At 39.3% G+C, this 17,333-nt stretch overlaps 2 protein-coding genes and 1 long non-coding RNA gene across 19 annotated transcripts; 2 read left to right on the top strand and 1 right to left on the bottom strand.

Moving 5' to 3' along the window:
* Positions 1–4,520: 4,520 nt before the first annotated feature.
* LOC106337611 lies at positions 4,521–6,877 on the bottom strand. Of its 17 annotated transcripts, none has more exons than XR_001269066.1 (7): positions 6,574–6,877; positions 6,348–6,467; positions 6,068–6,158; positions 5,808–5,996; positions 5,313–5,398; positions 5,108–5,216; positions 4,521–5,024 (listed from the first exon to the last, which is right to left on the bottom strand). It is a non-coding gene; the product is annotated as an uncharacterized LOC106337611 (long non-coding RNA). The 17 variants fall into 17 exon arrangements; XR_001269068.1 differs by having other exon boundaries at positions 4,632–5,024; positions 5,108–5,134; positions 5,313–5,729; XR_001269064.1 differs by having other exon boundaries at positions 4,632–5,024; positions 5,108–5,134.
* A 493-nt stretch (positions 6,878–7,370) lies between these two features.
* On the top strand, positions 7,371–11,458 carry LOC106337893. Its single transcript, XM_013776995.1, has 3 exons — positions 7,371–10,164; positions 10,284–10,773; positions 10,819–11,458. The coding sequence occupies exons 1-3, from the start codon at positions 7,371–7,373 to the stop codon at positions 11,456–11,458; spliced, it is 3,924 nt and encodes a 1,307-aa protein (XP_013632449.1).
* Positions 11,455–11,994, top strand: LOC106337892. Its single transcript, XM_013776994.1, has one exon. It carries the CDS (start codon positions 11,455–11,457, stop codon positions 11,992–11,994), a length of 540 nt encoding a protein of 179 aa, XP_013632448.1.
* The last annotated feature ends 5,339 nt before the right edge of the window (positions 11,995–17,333 follow it).

Below are 17,333 nucleotides of genomic sequence, written 5' to 3'. Positions count from 1 at the left end.
ATAACCCTAATCTTAGGTAAAGCCACAATATATATTAAATAATCTTTTCCTATTATCTAATATAATATTTCCTATATTTTAACATCACCAAATCTTCCAATTTGTGATCTAATAACATTCCTTTAATGCTTATTTCGTCAACCAAACATATAGAAATATCACACATCATAGCATCTTGACGTTTTCTTTTTATTCTCCGAAACATGTGTCACGCATTACTCTCCATGTGTAACACATGTACACGAACCAAAACTCCACCACTGCAGCAACCTATCAAGCTCCAAGTTTCTTGAGCTTACATTCTCCCCCTTTTTCATTGAGTTTTACAACCCAAGCTCAATAACCTCTAAGCATAATATGCATCATACATCCACTCAAAGTATTAACTTAAACTCCCCCTGAATCAAGTACCATCTCCCCCTGTTTGAGTGAAAAACTCTGTGAAAAACTTCATGATACTTGTTTGACCATCAAAACTCTCAATACCTCCTAGGCCATCGAACTGGTTCTTCAAGTTCAGTATATATATTGATCAACCATTCAAGTGTATGACACATTGGTATGCTCGTGTGACACACCATTCGTAAACTTGAGATACAACTCATTCTTAGCTATCCATACCTGTCCAAACCTTCTAGGTTCCACATAACAAAGGTCCATCCTCCAAGCTCGCTCAATCTGGTTTCTCCGAGAATAACAGAAAGCAACACTATGTCCAATTTTACCACAAAGTGACAGCCATTCCTTCGCTTAGCAACAACTTTTATATCTTGTATATTTGGAATCACAATCTTTTCTTGAGTTTCATCCTTTTGTACAATGAAACAGCTGGGACTGAGCGCTTTACAAACTTGATTTCCTCATTCTTGTCAACCGTGTGAGAACTAGTTCTATGATGACCTCGCTTTCTACATAACAAGCCTCCATTCCCACAAGATGTGTTTTGATTCTCTTTAGTCTTTGTCACTGATCCTGATTTTTCTTCAGCTTTTGGTTTGTCATCTAATTTTACTTCAGCTTTTATAAATCTTATTCCTCCAGCCTCGTCATAATCTTGTGAAGTCGATCCTTGATAACCCAAACCCCAATTAATTTTTGGAGACTGTCCCATTGACAAGATATGATCCAGACTTGCTGATCCAGTGTTCAACATTCTTACTTTCTTGTAGTTCTCAGTAAGTTGTCCTTCCAAAAGTTGACTCTTCTCAAGTTCTTGATTCAACAGCTGTTTCATCGGATGAAACTTTATTTCAGACTCTTATTGAACTCGGTTCTGCTATGCGATAACTCTCTTAAGAGATTGAAGCTCATCTTCCTCATCATTCTCTGTCATCCTACACTTTGATTCACCCTTCGTGTCAATCTGTTCCATCTCTAGGATTTTGACTTGAGCTTTTAACATAGCTTTATCCTTGATGAGCTGCAAGTTTTCGTGACTGAGTTCTGCAAACTTACCAAAGAGAACCTGGTATTCAGCTACAAGATCCGCATGTAGATCACTTTCTGTATCACTGTGTGACGCATCAGAATTGGTGTGTGACACACATGACGCACGAAATTCACCTTTAGTGATGTCTTTTTCAGACCCCATAACTCCATGAAGAGCCACAAAATTGAGAGCATCTTCTTTTCTCTCTGGCTTCTTATCACTGCAACTTCTTTTCATCTTCATCTTCATCTTCTTTGTGTTCACACACTCTGATTTTATGTGCCCATAACCATTACATCCATTACACTTGATTTCTTTTCTCTTGAATGATGGACAATCTGTTTTGACATGTCCAATACCATGACAATTAAAACACACCCGTCCATGCATTTTATGTCTTTCTTCTTCACTAGGCAGTCAGTCGTTGGACATCTTATACAAGAGATTCATGGTTTCTTCAAGTTTCTGAATCATCAGGTGAATAGATTCTTCAAGTTTTTGAGCTCTTTGGATGTCTTCATCAATTGTAACTCTAGAGTCTTGAGCAGGCTTTGAAAACTTAGATTCCAATTCCATCTCCCCAGCCTTTAATATCCCTACTACCTCAGCAAACTTGAGTTCATCAGTGTTCATTGTCAAGTTTATTACCGCTTTATGTGCTGCAAACTTAGTAGGTAAACATCGCAAAAGTTTCTTCACCGATTTTGCATCTTCGTATTTTTTACCTAAAACTTGTGCTTCATTCGCTATGGAGCTAAGCTTTGCACTGAATTCTCTTATCTTCTCATCGTCACTCATCCTTATGTCTTCAAACTGTGATGCAAGTATGTCCAATCTTATCCTCCTAACATTCGCAGTACCCTTAAAAGCATTTTGTAGTATATCCCAAGCCTCCTTAGCTGATTCACAGCCCTGTATAAGCTCAAATTGCTTTTCTTCTACAGAACTGGAGATTGTATCCAGTGCTTTCGCATTAAACTTTGAAAGCTTTTTCTCTGTTGCAGTCCACTTTGTCTTCGATTTAAGTGTCTTCAAGCCATCTTCTTGCATCACCCATGGTTCTTCCCATCCAGATTGAACAACTGTCCATATATATTCATCAGCTCCACGTAAGTTTGCTCTCATTCTCACTTTCCAATATCCATAATTCACATCATCCAGCAGCAAAATATTGTGTGCTAAAATCGCCATATTCTCTTCTCAGGATCTCACCTTGGTTCGAAGAACCCTCCTTCGTTTAGGTGTTCTGCTCTGATACCAATTGTAAAATCGAGATACAGCGAAAACACAAGACACAAAGTAATTCCAAAAACTCGTATATCTTTTATTAGAAATCTTTTACACAATCTCATACAGATTTGTTTGATCCGAATTACACAACTCAACACGGATCGATTTCTAACACACCCAACTTGCTTGACTCACCACCTGTTGATCAAGTCTACCAATTCACTCAGTTATGAAACCCCAAAACCCTTTGTGTTTCTCTCTGAGAATTACAACGTAAAAGCTCTAACCCTAATCTTAGGTAAAGCCACAATATATATTAAATAATCTTTTCCTATTATCTAATATAATATTTCCTATATTTTAACATCACCAAATCTTCCGATTTGTGATCTAATAACATTTCTTTAATGTTTATTTCGTCAACCAAACATATAGAAATATCACACATCATCGCATCTTGACGTTTCTTTTTTATTCTCCGGAACATGTGTCACACATTACTCTCCATGTGTAACACATGTACACGAACCAAAACTCCACCACTGCAACAACATATCAAGCTCCAAGTTGTTGAGCTTACACTCTTGTTAAAATTTGATTCAACCCATCAAAAAAAAGCTGACAAATTGCAACAAACATGAACAAAGAACAGTAAGTAATGTGTTTATAAACTTGTTGACAAATTGCAACAAACATGAACAAAGAACAAAGCACCACCGTGAACTATATTTCTCTCAGCAAATGAAGTTTTTGGTTTCTTGCTTGTGTTCTTTTTAAGACTGAAAGCCTCCTTGAAACTTGGAAGATTATAGTCCTCCTATTTTTCTCGATATATTCCTCTCTAACCTTTTGGAATGAATAAACACAATTAATCAAAACAGAGTATTTGCAACAAAGGTCAAAAAGTGAAACAGAAGAAAAATGATTTAGAAGAAAAAATAAACTTTGTTTAGAAACATAAGGCAAAAACAGCACAGGTGGAGAAACAGAACCTTCACGACTTTCTCTTGCTGTAATGCCTCCACAAGATTCCATGTGTCTTCTTTCCATGAATGCTCAAATCGGCTACATATATCCTTGGGAAACATATATTATTTCTCAAACTTCCATTGAAACAGCTTAAGATAATCCCACTCTCTTTCGTACTTTCTGGAAAACACAACTGTCCTTCTCTCCATCTCACAAGAGTCAAGACAAGAAATCTCCCAGCTGTCTCTATTGCCTCGATCACGTCAAGGAAGTAACAGAACAGGTAGTGTGTGTGAAACTTAACACAGTCTTCCAAGAACCTCCCAATTTATCGTCTTGAAATACCATAAGCGCATTTAAGCTTCCAAGAACCTAGCCATTTTCCTGAATTGCTCCATCATAGGCTTATATGTAAGACTCTGTCGTGATGGGACAGGACACGTCACATAGTTTTCATAATGGTTTTAACGGGTTTTACGTTTATCATTATCAAGTTAGTTTTATGATTTTTATTCATACTAGATCTTTTGTCCACGCTACGCATGGATAATTTCTTAAATATTTTTTCCAATAATTTTCTTAAGTGTATTTTATAATGTTCAACAAAACTTGTCTTGAAAATACATAAAGTCTAGAATGTTAAATTAAGTGAAAAAAGATACTGAATGAAAGTCTAGTTCCATTTTAGTCGGTGTTTTAGTTCCATTAATATAAGGTTTCTTTGATTCTTTTACTGGAGGCTGCGTTTAAAGCGTTCGAAGTTATTCTAGTAATCGTAAGGGTTTTTAATGAGAAAGGTTTGCTGTCAAATTTGTTCTCAAATATTGTTAACCACAGATGGTTAAATTGTTAGCCGAACTATTAAAATATTTGACCAGAAAAGTTGTTGGTATAAAAGCCTTTGGTAACAATTGAACGATTACGGAAACAGAAGTTTATAAATAAGTGTATACAAACGCATTAAGCCACACTAAATATCATATAAATAATAGACAAATAGGCATGAAAGAATAACTTGCTCAGTTTTATCGAACTGCAACTAAACAGTCCATGAATTGTAGTGTTATACAAAATTGAACTAAGAGATTAAACTATGACAATGGGTAAATAAACTAATCAAAAATATGATCATAACATTTTATATTTTCCACCGTAAAATCAGTACGAAGAAACTAATGACTAATGAGCTGTTTTATTTTAGACCTTGGAAGTTAAACTGCTTGGCTTGTCTATTTGTTAGTCACAGAAAGGCTACGACATTTTGAATAAAAATGATAACAGTTAAAGAAGCGATGCTGAGTTTTCGTTACGGTTCCATGTAGAATCTAAATCTCCTCCTTAAATGAATTGATCTGGCGACAAAAATTATGATAAAAATATTATCTCTGCCTGGTGCCTATACAATAAAAATACCAGGAAGATTAGAAACTCGGTAGCTTTGACGACAAACTCCAATCATAGATTTGTTTGAAATATGACCTTACTGTACACAGAAGTTGGTAGATCCTGCATTCCAATTATTGCAAATTCATCTTTAGTTCAGACAGCATAGCACAATCTCTTCTAGATTTCCAGAGCTACCTAAAGACTAAAAATAGGATCCTACTATATATCTTCCAACATCTACCTACGAACATTTTGTTTGTTTGTTGAAGAGATATAAATACAACCGTTAAAAAGTTACCTCAGAGTTTTCTAACTCTAATGCTCTTTGCTCTCAGAGAGGAATTAAGTTACTGCCATCCTTTTTTAAAGAACTCTGAACTCCATCTAATGCAACATGTATTGAAAATGAGGTTTTTATTAGTAATGTTAATCATAAATTTCAGAAGCTATTTATTTAACAAGCATACCATATAATTTTATTGTCAAACAAACAAATTATGATCCAAACTGATACTTTGTAAAAGCAGTTTAGCTGTCTGCTGAAGATATTTTTTATAGCTTAAATATTATTCAATATAAGGTAGAAACAGAAGTGGAGGGCACTCATCCTATACTGAATCTTCTGCAAAATGGGAGCATAAAAGTCCCCAGCACATACAAAATTTCATTCAAATCTAATCCCAAGTTCCATCAGTAAACAGTAGGATTAAAGAATCTGCGGAGAAGATGTAAATTGATCATGGACTGCTGAAATTGGAAAGGGAGGTTAGAAAAAATCTCAGAAGTTGATTACCAGAAAATCTGAAGTTCAACATGCATGCGTCCTTCTCCCAAGCTGCTCGTGTGCATCGTTCGATCAATTCCATTCCTTTGTTAGTTTTCTCTTCAGAAACTGGTCTCTCGAACAAATGTATCATCCCAATTATTCATCGCTCCAAAAAATCAGCTGAGGATGACGCATCCAGAAAGTAAACTGTCCACCCTAAGTGAAAACTTGACATGTAGTTGAATGACCAGATGCTTGTTTAAAAGGCACGTAAAAAATATGTTTACCCTATTCAAAGAAATTGAGACCGTCCACCCTAAGTGAAAATCCATAAGATAGATAGAATCTAGACTGCTCTTGTATTTCGTATAAAGAAACCTGCATAGAAGCATATTTATTGATGAGAATATCAATTTGTACTTCGGCTTATACGTTAGCCTGGAATCATGAAACAATTAATACAAAACCAATTTGAAGTATTTATTTTCTGAAACTTATAACCAATCCCAATATAAAGTTGGTGAGATAAAGACAGCCAAGATAACATAATTCATCTAAGACTCATACATCCATAGCAAAGAGAAAAGGGAAGCAGAACTTGGTGAGATCTTTCTTCGAGAACTTGGCCGCAGCAGAACTTAGCAGGGGAGGTCATCGTTCAAGGGCTTTCAGCTTTCCAGCTCATAACTAAAGGAAATAAGGAGAAAAGGTAATTTAATTTAACAAACCATGTGAGATCCCAATAACAATTGAAAAAGTTAGCCAAACAATAAAACAGAGAGTAGAGAAGAACCTTTGAGTACGTGAGATGTCATTAAAATGTGGGGCCACTGGAAACTTACCGGAGATTTGACTGCTATTGCTTGATTTGGTTGAATGGAGGTTATAAAAATTGGATCAAGGTGAGACTCGAGGAAGAGGTTTATAAAACATGAGAAGCAAAGGGAGGTGAAAGGATATACATGAAGATAGGATTAAAGGATGGAATTGAATGAGGATTAGTGGGTGGTGTTAACTAAACCTAAACGGAGATTTACGATAGTTACGGATGAAAGAGATTGAAGCGATGAAGGAGGTGGAAGAGTCATAGCTGTTTGAAGGGCTGTGGGCTTTAAGTTAGATGACCCAATATACATTTTGGAAGTTCAGTAGATTAGACTCCGCTCCAATGTTTTTAGAGTACGTGTCAAAATTGAGTCTTCCTATTGGTCGATTTTTCATCCTACATGGATAGGCTAAATGGAGCTCATATATCCCTTTTAATATAGTATAGATTAAGATAAGGATTTGTTAGCCTTATCTCTTAGAGAGTTTTCATATACATGTAAGCCTCACGGCTGATTACTTTACACACATTCAATAAACTATTTTCTCTCGTCTTACTTTACTCTCAAGCTATCTTGCAAAGCTCCTATACGAAGCTACGCTTACGAACGTAAAACGTCTAAGAAGATCTCTTTACTACTCGATCATCTTTTAGGTTTACGTATCCCCATTCTTCGAATCTGCAAGTAGGGTTTCTAGTTCGGGAATCTATCCACCTATTACCGTCACAGTGGTATCAGAGCAAACAATCCTCAGGACTACGCTATGGAGACTCGGCAATCAATGTCTTTAAACGACATGAACAAACAAATTGAAGAACTCAGGGCTTCACAAGCTCAACAAAGTGAAGAGATTCGTAAGGATCTCGGTGGTGAAATCTCAACACTTAAAGATATTATAGAAAAGTACTTTGCTAACTCTCCACCCTCTAACCAGCGTGAAGGAAAGCAAGGAGAAACAACTTCTGATCTTACAGCTGCAGATATTGACCGGCGACCCGTCCCACCCGATCGTTTTTCTCCAGACCAGAGTACATCAAAAACAGATCACCATACCCACGACCATACGCAGAACCAAAACCAGAGCCATCCTAATACCTTATCGTCACGATTGACGAAGATAGGATTCCCAATGTTTGATGATTCAGAACTCCGAGAATGGATTTATCGTTGCGAGCAATTCTTCTTAATTGATAGTACTCCACCAGAAGTAAAGGTCCATCTCGCCCCTCTTCATATGACCGGCAAGGCTTTACAATGGCATCATGCGTATATTGCCAACCGCAACAACATGTTCCTTCTATGGCCAGAATATGTTGCGGCAATATCTGAACGATTCAGTGAGCTTTTCGATGACCCCTTATCAGAACTAGTAAGTTTGAAACAAGGGAATGACGCCATTGACGTCTATCTAGAGAAGTTTGATGGTGCTATGACAAGAATCACACTTGCTCTGGATCATGCCTTGAGTATTTTCTTCACATTTATGAACCAGCACTTAGCTCTTCACGTCCGCCAGTTCAATGTCACGACTGTACCACCAGCAGCAAGAATAGCAAAACTTCATGAGTTATCCTTGGCGCATACACCGGCGAAAAAATCTCGACCAGCTTTCAGCTCATCTCAACGATCAAACTTCACACAAAACAAGAATCAACAAAACAGCTCAACCTCAGCCGCACCTAACTCCATCGGCAATCAAAATAACAAACCACTACTCTCTACCGCACCTCAGAAACAATTTAGTTTCGACGAGATGCAGGAACGGAAACGTAAGGGTTTGTGTATGTATTGTGAGGAACCATTCACACCTGGTCATCAGCTTAAGCACAGGCGTTTTGATTTCTTGTTGTTGGAAACAGATCCAACAGAGTTTGATGACGAAATCGCGCTAGAAGAACAGATACGCGAAACAACTATCGAGGATCAAGACGATAAGATCCCCACTATTTCTGTCCACGCCCTCAATGGTTCCTCTACATATAATTGTATGCGACTTTTTGGACAGTACGGGAAGAAGAAGCTACATATACTGATTGATCCCGACAGTACACACAATTTCCTCGATCTTCAAATGGCTAAAGGTTTAGGTTGTTCTTTGACTCCGATAAAACCGATGTCAGTAGCTGCAGCAAGTGGCGACCTGATCACAAAATATAAGTGCAGTACCTTCACTTGGAAAATGCAGGGATATAATTTTGTGTCTGAATTCAGAACATTTCTGTTAGGTTGTAGCGACGTGGTACTTGGTGTGCAATGGCTCTCTACACTTTGTCCTATTATTTGGGATTTTCTCAACCTTAGAATGGAGTTCACGTTCTGTGGTTTGAAACATGTCCTTCGAGGACTCACTCCAAATGTTTCTAAAGTTATATCAGGAAGCAACTTGAATAAACTTATGCTACACAACCCCGATATCGCATTGCTTCAATTACGTGACCTCAACGATTCGGTTCTTCCTCAACAGCCGCTTACCCTTGATACAATACTCTATCATATAGAAGCTAGTAACCCAGGAGCAGATGACGATGGAGCACTTCAACGTTTGTTAGACTCTTACTCAGATATTTTCTCTAAGCCTTCTTCCCTTCCTTCATATCGTGATGGCTTCAATCATAAGATACCCCTCGAAGCAGGCTCAAACCCTGTCAACCTGCGACCATATCGCTATTCCTCGTTACAGAAAGACTCAATCGACAAAATGGTCCAGGAGATGCTGACGCAAGGAATTATTCAATATAGTTCCAGCCCTTACGCACCACCAGTGGTCCTTGTGAAGAAAAAAGATGGCTCATGGCGACTCTGCGTTGATTATCGAGGTCTAAACAAGAAAACAATTAAATATAAATATCCTATTCCACTCCTAGAAGACCTTCTCGACGAACTTGGTGGCGCAAAAGTTTTCTCCAAACTCGACTTAAGAGCAGGATTTCATCAGCTTCGAATGTCTCCCGATGATGTGCATAAGACAGCTTTCCGCACTCATTCTGGTCACTATGAATACCTCGTCATGCCAATCGGCTTAACGAATGCGCCATGCACGTTCCAAGGCCTCATGAACCACGTTTTTGAGCCCATCCTTCGGAAATTTCTACTGGTTTCCTTTGACGACATTTTAATATACAGTAAAAGCTGGGACGAGCATCTACTACACTTGGAAACGGTTTTCTCCATCCTGCAACACCAACAGCTTTATCTCAAACAGTCAAAGTGCACTTTTGGAGCAACCAAGATTGAATACCTTGGTCACTTCATATCCAACGAAGGCGTTAGTACCGACCCTGCAAAAATCAAAGCAGTTGAACTATGGCCAACTCCAGCTAATCAGAAACAACTCCACAGTTTCTTGGGTCTTGCAAATTATTACCGACGCTTCATTCAAGGGTATAGCATCATCACTCGTCCTCTTACACTCCTCCTACGCAAAGACGGCTTTATATGGGGATCTGAAGCCGCTGTCTCTTTTGACATATTGAAAGAGTCTCTTATATCAGCACCTGTCTTGGCTCTTCCAGACTTCTCAAAAATGTTCGTCGTCGAAACCGACGCATCTCAAACAGGTATCGGCGCCGTCCTCATGCAAGAGAACCATTCTATCTGTTATATCAGCCGAGCACTTGGACCTCGCCACCATGGTCTCTCAGTGTATGAAAATAACTTCTCGCAGTTGTTCATGCAGTACAAACATGGAATGCGTACTTGGCTCACAACCTATTCATCATCAAGACGGATCAACAGAGTCTCAAATACTTACTTGAGCAGAAGATCACCACGCCCTTTCAGCACATGTGGCTCTCCAAACTAATGGGCTACACCTTTGAGATTCAATACAAGCAAGGAAAAGAGAACGTCGCGGCCGATGCACTTTCGCTAGTCTCAGGGTCTCAGTTACTTCACCTAACTTTGTCACAGGCTCAACACACGTTCTTTGAGGATTTAAAACAACTATGGGATACAGATCCAAAACTCAAGAAGATTGTCTCCGACTTACAGACCAACCCTTCTCTACACGCCGCTTACTCCTTCGTTAATGGTGAATTACGGCGACACGGTAAGTTAGTTGTTGGGAACGACACAACAATAAAGCTCCATATCTTCAAGTGGCTCCACGACTCTGCAGTTGGTGGCCACTCTGGGCGCGATGCTACATTACAGAGGATCAAATCTCTGTTTTACTGGCCAAAGATGAGTCTATAAGTTCAAAACTATGTCAGGAACTGTTCGATTTGTCAACGAAACAAATATGACTTAACCGCCAAACCTGGCTTGCTTCAACCCCTTCCTGTTCCGGCTGGTGTATGGGAATCAATCGGCTTAGATTTCATCGAAGGTCTTCCTCCATCTTCAGGAAAACATTGTATCTTGGTGGTTATTGATAGACTGAGCAAAAACGCTCACTTCTTGGCCTTATCACACCCTTATACAACTTTAGATGTTGCCAAAACTTACATGGACCAGGTATTTCGTCTTCATGGGATGCCTAAAGACATCACCAGCGACAGAGATCCAACATTCCTCAGTGAGGTTTGGCGTGAGATGTTCCGTGTTCATGGCGTTGACTTGAACTTCTCTACTGCCTACCATCCACAGTCAGATGGGCAGACTGAAGTCACCAACAAAATGCTTGAAACATACCTGCGGTGTATGGCTTCCGACACTCCTCACACATGGAGCTCGTGGCTTCCTTTAGCCGAGAGGTGGTACAATACGACGTATCACTCAGCCATACGCAGTACTCCGTATGAGATCATTTACGGCCAGCCACCTCCTCTTCATATGCCATATCTTCCTGGTGAAAGCTCTTCCCCGGTTGTTGATAGAACGCTACAGAAAAGAGAAGAGTTATTGACATGATGAAGTTCAACCTATTACGTGCTCAGAACAGAATGAAACTGTACGCGGACTCTCGCAGGTCAGATCGTGTCTTTCAGATAGGTGATCACGTTTATTTGAAGCTGCAACCTTATCGCCAACACTCCCTCAAAGGTCGTCATGTTCCACATAAGTTATCCCCTCGGTTCTATGGTCCTTTCCAGGTTCAGGATCGTGTTGGTTCACTCGCATACAAGCTTGATCTTCCTTCGGGTGTTGCTATACACACTGTTTTTCACGTCAGTCAACTCAAGCTCTGTCCTAATCCATCCTCTGTTTCATCGACACTTCCACAATATCTCTCCGATGTGGGAAAAACAAAGGAGCCTGAAATTATCCTTGAGAAGAAGATGGTCAACAGACATAATAAGGCTGTAACTAAAGTTCTTGTCCAATGGAAAGGGTACCCTCTTCAGCAAGCAACTTGGGAATTTTATCAAGACTTCATTGCCAAGTTTCCTCATTTCCATATTTTTATCCTTGAGGCCAAGGATGTTCTGAAGGAGGGAGTATTGTGATAGGACACGTCACATAGTTTTCATAACGGTTTTAACGGTTTTACGTTTATCATTATCAAGTTAGTTTTATGATTTCTATTCATATTAGGATAAGGATTTGTTAGCCTTATCTCTTAGAGAGTTTTCATATATATGTAAGCCTCATGGCTGATTACTTTACACAGATTCAATAAACTATTTTACCTCATCTTACTTTACTCTCAAGCTATCTTGCAAAGCTCCTATACGAAGCTACGCTTACGAACATAAAACTTCTAAGAAGATCTCTCTACTACTCGATCATCTTTTAGGTTTACGTATCCCCATTCTTCGAATCCGCAAGTAGGGTTTCTAGTTCGGGAATCTATCCACCTATTACCGTCTCACGTGAATCCAACAAAACGAAAGGAAATTCAATCATAAGCAGATGATCATCAAATCAAGTCAATTTTCAAAGATGGAAATTCAGGGAAAGCTATCGCCAATTGCAATCGGCTTGATGCACCGAGTGCGAGAAGATGAAGAACTGCTATTTTCATTTGCGATCAACCCGCTAACCCGTGACGGGTTATACCCAACCCACCCGCAAACCGCTTGGGTTCAACCCGTGAAACCCGCTAATACATGGACAACTATTTATTTGTCCAGACCCGCCCCGTGATGGGTTTAAATGGGTCAACCCCGCGGGCTACTTGATTTCTTGTTTACACCTTTTGACTTTGGTGATTAACTATTGGATTAAATGGGACACCCATGCCCATATAATACTAATGGGCTAAGCTAGTTGAGCAAAGGATATGACTGGCCCATGCGATAGGGTCTTATTTCCCTTGTTAGTATTTTTTATTATTTAAGCAACAAGATTGATAGATGCGAAGGATAGCAAAAATAAGGTTGTGGGTAAAATATAATACAGGTTTTCTTGCCCATCAATTAAAACCACTAACCACTAGACGACAAATTAGCACACCTAAAGAAACGGGAATAAAACCATTATAAACAGTTATTTGCCCCCATTTCTTGTTTTGCCTTTTTTTATTTTGTCACCACAATACAAATATTTGAGCAAAGTAGTCTTTGTAAAAGTCACTCATTGAACAATTTTTTACAGAAAATGAACTCTTCCACCAAATGATGTTATTATAGTCGAAGGTTTTGCTTTCCTAACAGTGAGACGGAAAAGCCGCTTGAAACTGATCCTAGTTAACTCTAATTTTCAAAATCAGCACAGCGGATTTAATTTTATTCATTAGATAATTTGTCTTTCTAGATTTGCATGGCTAATCAATACTACAAGACAAGTTAACAAAAAGGGGTCACAAAGTTTACCAAATACCAAAAGGCGCATTAGAAAAGGAGAGAGAACATAAGTGTACTATAAATGGGGAAAGTAAAAGATGCCATGTGGATGTGGTGGAGCATGAGAGAAAGAGATATGGAGTATAATCTGTTCTTTAGGCTCGTGATTATAGGGTCCCCGTGATTGTATATTAAACAGTCTTTGATTCTGCGTAGTGGGTTTGGCCTTTGTTATTGGTGTCAACTCTCTCTTTCTCTCTCTTTCTCTCTCTCGTTATGTATTTAAATATCTTTGTGCTTCTTTTAACATCACCAATAGCATTTGATAGTTTTCTTACTGTGGTTTCAAATCAATTATGGCCAGGCTGAAAAATTTTGGACTGAAAGGAAAAAAGTAATATGAATTTATTAATTAATGTTCCTAAAAAAATTATTAACTGAAATAATTAATATTTTTAAAAAGATCAAAAGAATTTGGAACATAAGTTTTTCCCCTCCACCAAATCAATTCAAAAATTAACTAAGCTATTGAAGATTTTTAAAAGTCAAAATACATATTTTTAAAAAAAAATTGAATGTTAAATTTAATTCAAAAAATATATATTGTTTGTACAACAAGTGCAGCATATTTAGAAATTCATAAAAAGTGTAGATACTTCAATTCTAATCAACTCTGCCTTGTATCAAACCATGTAGCCATTCCTCCGTCCAAATCTTTGTCTCCTTTCTTCCTAATAATAGTGAACTCGTTCCAAAATACATATTTTACTTATGGTTGAAAGCATATGTCTCCAAGACTTTTACACAATATCGGTATTGATATTGGTTGATCATTATGTACATCTTAAATAGTTATCAGAGTTGTTTTGTTTTTACAAGTTTCTAATAGTATTACTTTAAGAGTTTGGAGTCGAGATTCTTTGGTTATATATAGGTCTTCATGATCAGTATACAAAACTTTAGAGATGACTCACCAGTATGCAAAACTTTAGAGATAAATTATCCAAATCTTTCTTTATGTAAATTTGAGAGGAATTATACATTTTTAAGTTGAGTGATCTCGCTATCTTTGTTTTTTAGAAGTTTATATATTTTTAATTATAAATGACAACTAATACAACAAAATATTTTATTATGCATGTACGCAACGTTTTAGTGCTTTTATGATTATCATGCGTAAAATTTGTCATGTGTAAAGTTTATCCATGTCTATTTATGTTTTATTATTTTCAATCTACTGTTCCTTTTTTTTACCATTCATACATCACCTAAACTTAAAATTTTCTTCGTGTTTAGAATACGACCTAAACATAAAACTATTACTCTAAAAGAATTAAAAAAAAAACTATTACTCTAATGTTTTGCCTCAACTTTTTCTAAAAAATGTTTTTTCCCTCAACTTTCCATTTGTTAACGATGAAATCTATGTCTAGACGTGTTATACTTGTAATTTCTGTTTGCGAACAAATAACTGACACCACGCTGAAAAAAATGTTTTTTTTTCTCCCAGACACAACTATCAAGGAAAGTTGTTAACCGCTAGTCCTAAAGCTTCCCTTTCCGTTACTGAGTTTTAACTGCCGGTTCTTTCTCAGAATTTTCAAAATCATGTTCCGTTTGGGATTATCCTCTGGTCCTTTCGAAGCCATGCCGGAATATCAACCGGGTTCTTCCCCAAACGATGGTCGGAGGGACCACCACACACCGCAACCTTCTCCGCTGATGGCCGTGTATTGAAGTTCTAAGGTTTCCAATGGATCTCACATCTTCTGCATCTGGAAACCAGATGAAGAAGGAGAAACTGAATAATGACTTTTTGCTCAAAGGTTGACCTCAACCTGGAATTTTACTGGGGATTCCTGGTCTATTCTGCTCTGTTTCGTTTGTTTAGTCACCTCCTCTCACGCAACTTCAGCCATCACAAAAACAACACCCTACAACTTTCGAATCTCCCTTTCTGTTCTACTATAAGCTTCTAGCTGAACCAAGGGGAATCCCTTAAGTGATAGTATAAGCATGGCCCACATAAGAATTTCTTCATCAGAGAAAGGGAAAGGAATCAACCTAAAGCCTCACCAACCTCTTCGAGCAGCTCGCGTAAAGGCTTCAGAACCTGATAACTCTGAGCTGCTCCGTAAACACGCCCTGACTCTTATAGGACGAGTGACAAACAAATCAGTCCAAAAGGTGTGGTCACTGATTCCGTTCTTTACAGAACATTGGAAAACAAAATTTAAACCGGTAGGGTCTGACCTCGGAAATGGCCTATTCCAATTCCAATTTGAGCTTGAGCCAGACCTCTTGGCGGTACTTAAACAACGCCCCTACCACTATGCCAGATGGATGATTATCTTGCAACGCTGGGAACCAACAGTCTCCCCCTCCTTTCCGTCCCTCATTCTATTCTGGATCAAAGTCCAAGGGCTTCCCGTGCACCTCTGGACAGAGGAGACTATCAAATGTATAGGCCAGGACATAGGCACCTATGAAAAAGCTGAGATAACAACTCTGAATGCGCGAATGCGTGTACACATCGATGGGCTCCTCCCCCTGATAAAAGAATCAGTTGTAGAGTTCCCTAATGGAGATGAAGTTTATACCACTCTGGTGTATGAACGACTAGACAAACATTGTACGAAATGCCTCCGACTGGACCACGAGATCAAGGAGTGCTTGGTCGCCAGAGCTGAAGCAAAAGCGCTAAAAGCGGCACAAGAAGAAGCCAGCGACAGAACCAACATCACCTCATCTCTGGGAGCGGGGTCCATAAAAGGAAAACAAGCCAACTCAGTCTCTGAAATGAGGGCTCCGCGAGACGGACAAAACAGAAGCCATGAGGCCTTCCAATTCTCAGCGTCCAACAATGAACGGCTCAGAGAAAAGAGACCTCCAAAAGAAGCTAGAGAAAGCTCTCAGCACAGAGCTTATAAATCTCAATCTATGAGCTGGCAGGAGAGAAACCTCCACCGGAGGTCCTACCAAGCCAGAGAACGTACAAGACAAGACTATGAAAGACCCTCCTGTCCAATACGAGAACAAGTTAGCCACCGATACCCCCCTGGACCCCCATGCAGAAGATATTATCGGGAAGTGCCAAAGAGAATCACTGAGACAAGGCTTTCAGATTTCAGTGCATCAAAAACCAACCATATTAACCCTTCAGGAGGGACTCCTCATGATGATGTTCACCCTCCGATACCACAAGCGGCTTTTACTGAAGCCATGGGAGAGCTGAGAAACGTCATGCTACAATATATGAAAACAGCTGACCCGACTGAAAGTGAGGCCCGCAAAGAAAGAATGCGACATGCAGAGGAACAAGGGGATATGGAAGAAACATCAATCCAAATGGTGAGAGTTTCCCTAACTCCCCAACTTGAGACTCAACACACGCTTCAAAACACAGCCACACCGGAAAGAATCCCGGTTTCTCAGAGACTAAGCGGTATTGGACTGATACAAACATCCACCGTTGGGAAAGACAGAGTCACCTCAGCCTCAAGTAATCATGAGAGGGTGCCTGCAACCCACAGACTGGGACCCCCAACTAATCCTCTACTGGTCCTGCAAGATGATCTAGGATCAACACAGAACATGAGCAGCGAGGAACGTCTCCCAGCAACCTTACGACTAGGACCGCTACCACCATCGGCTGTAGCAGAAACAGAGGCCCCAAATAATGAAAGGAGAAAACCAGGGCGTCCTTCGGGAAAAAAGAAGAATACAAAGAACCAACCACGAGGTGTGGAGGCGGCCCCAAAAAGGAGGAGAGTCCCTCAACTAAGACCTTCACCAGTCAGACGCAAAGCATCAACTACGACAGCTGCTACCGCAAAAAAGAAAACTAAGGTGGGACCTTCACGTGGTGGGGAGCGGGCCTCATCCACAACGAGCTGAGAAAACCGTCATATCTGCAACATGATTCCGGCTACAGCTAGGAAGAGGATGGATTTTCGGATCCACTCTACTCCCGGTCTTTAAAATAACAAGCTGGAACTGTCAGGGGTTGGAGAATCCCAGGACAGTTCGTCGCCTGAAGGAGATGAAGAAAGAGTTCTCTC

This window comes from Brassica oleracea, chromosome C4 (genome assembly GCF_000695525.1).
Source record: "Brassica oleracea var. oleracea cultivar TO1000 chromosome C4, BOL, whole genome shotgun sequence".
Taxonomy (NCBI): domain Eukaryota; kingdom Viridiplantae; phylum Streptophyta; class Magnoliopsida; order Brassicales; family Brassicaceae; genus Brassica; species Brassica oleracea.
This window is presented reverse-complemented; position numbering and strand designations above follow the sequence as displayed.

What these genes read in the sequence shown, in the direction of transcription:
- LOC106337893 (XM_013776995.1), top strand. Translation starts at nt 7,371, where the DNA reads ATGGAGACTCGGCAATCAATGTCTTTAAACGACATGAACAAACAAATT. An exon ending in AACCGACGCATCTCAAACAG is followed by an intron (nt 10,165 to 10,283) that starts GTATCGGCGCCG and finishes TTGTTCATGCAG; the next exon opens with TACAAACATGGAATGCGTAC. An exon ending in TTACAGAGGATCAAATCTCT is followed by an intron (nt 10,774 to 10,818) that starts GTTTTACTGGCC and finishes AAACTATGTCAG; the next exon opens with GAACTGTTCGATTTGTCAAC.
- LOC106337892 (XM_013776994.1), top strand. Translation starts at nt 11,455, where the DNA reads ATGATGAAGTTCAACCTATTACGTGCTCAGAACAGAATGAAACTGTAC.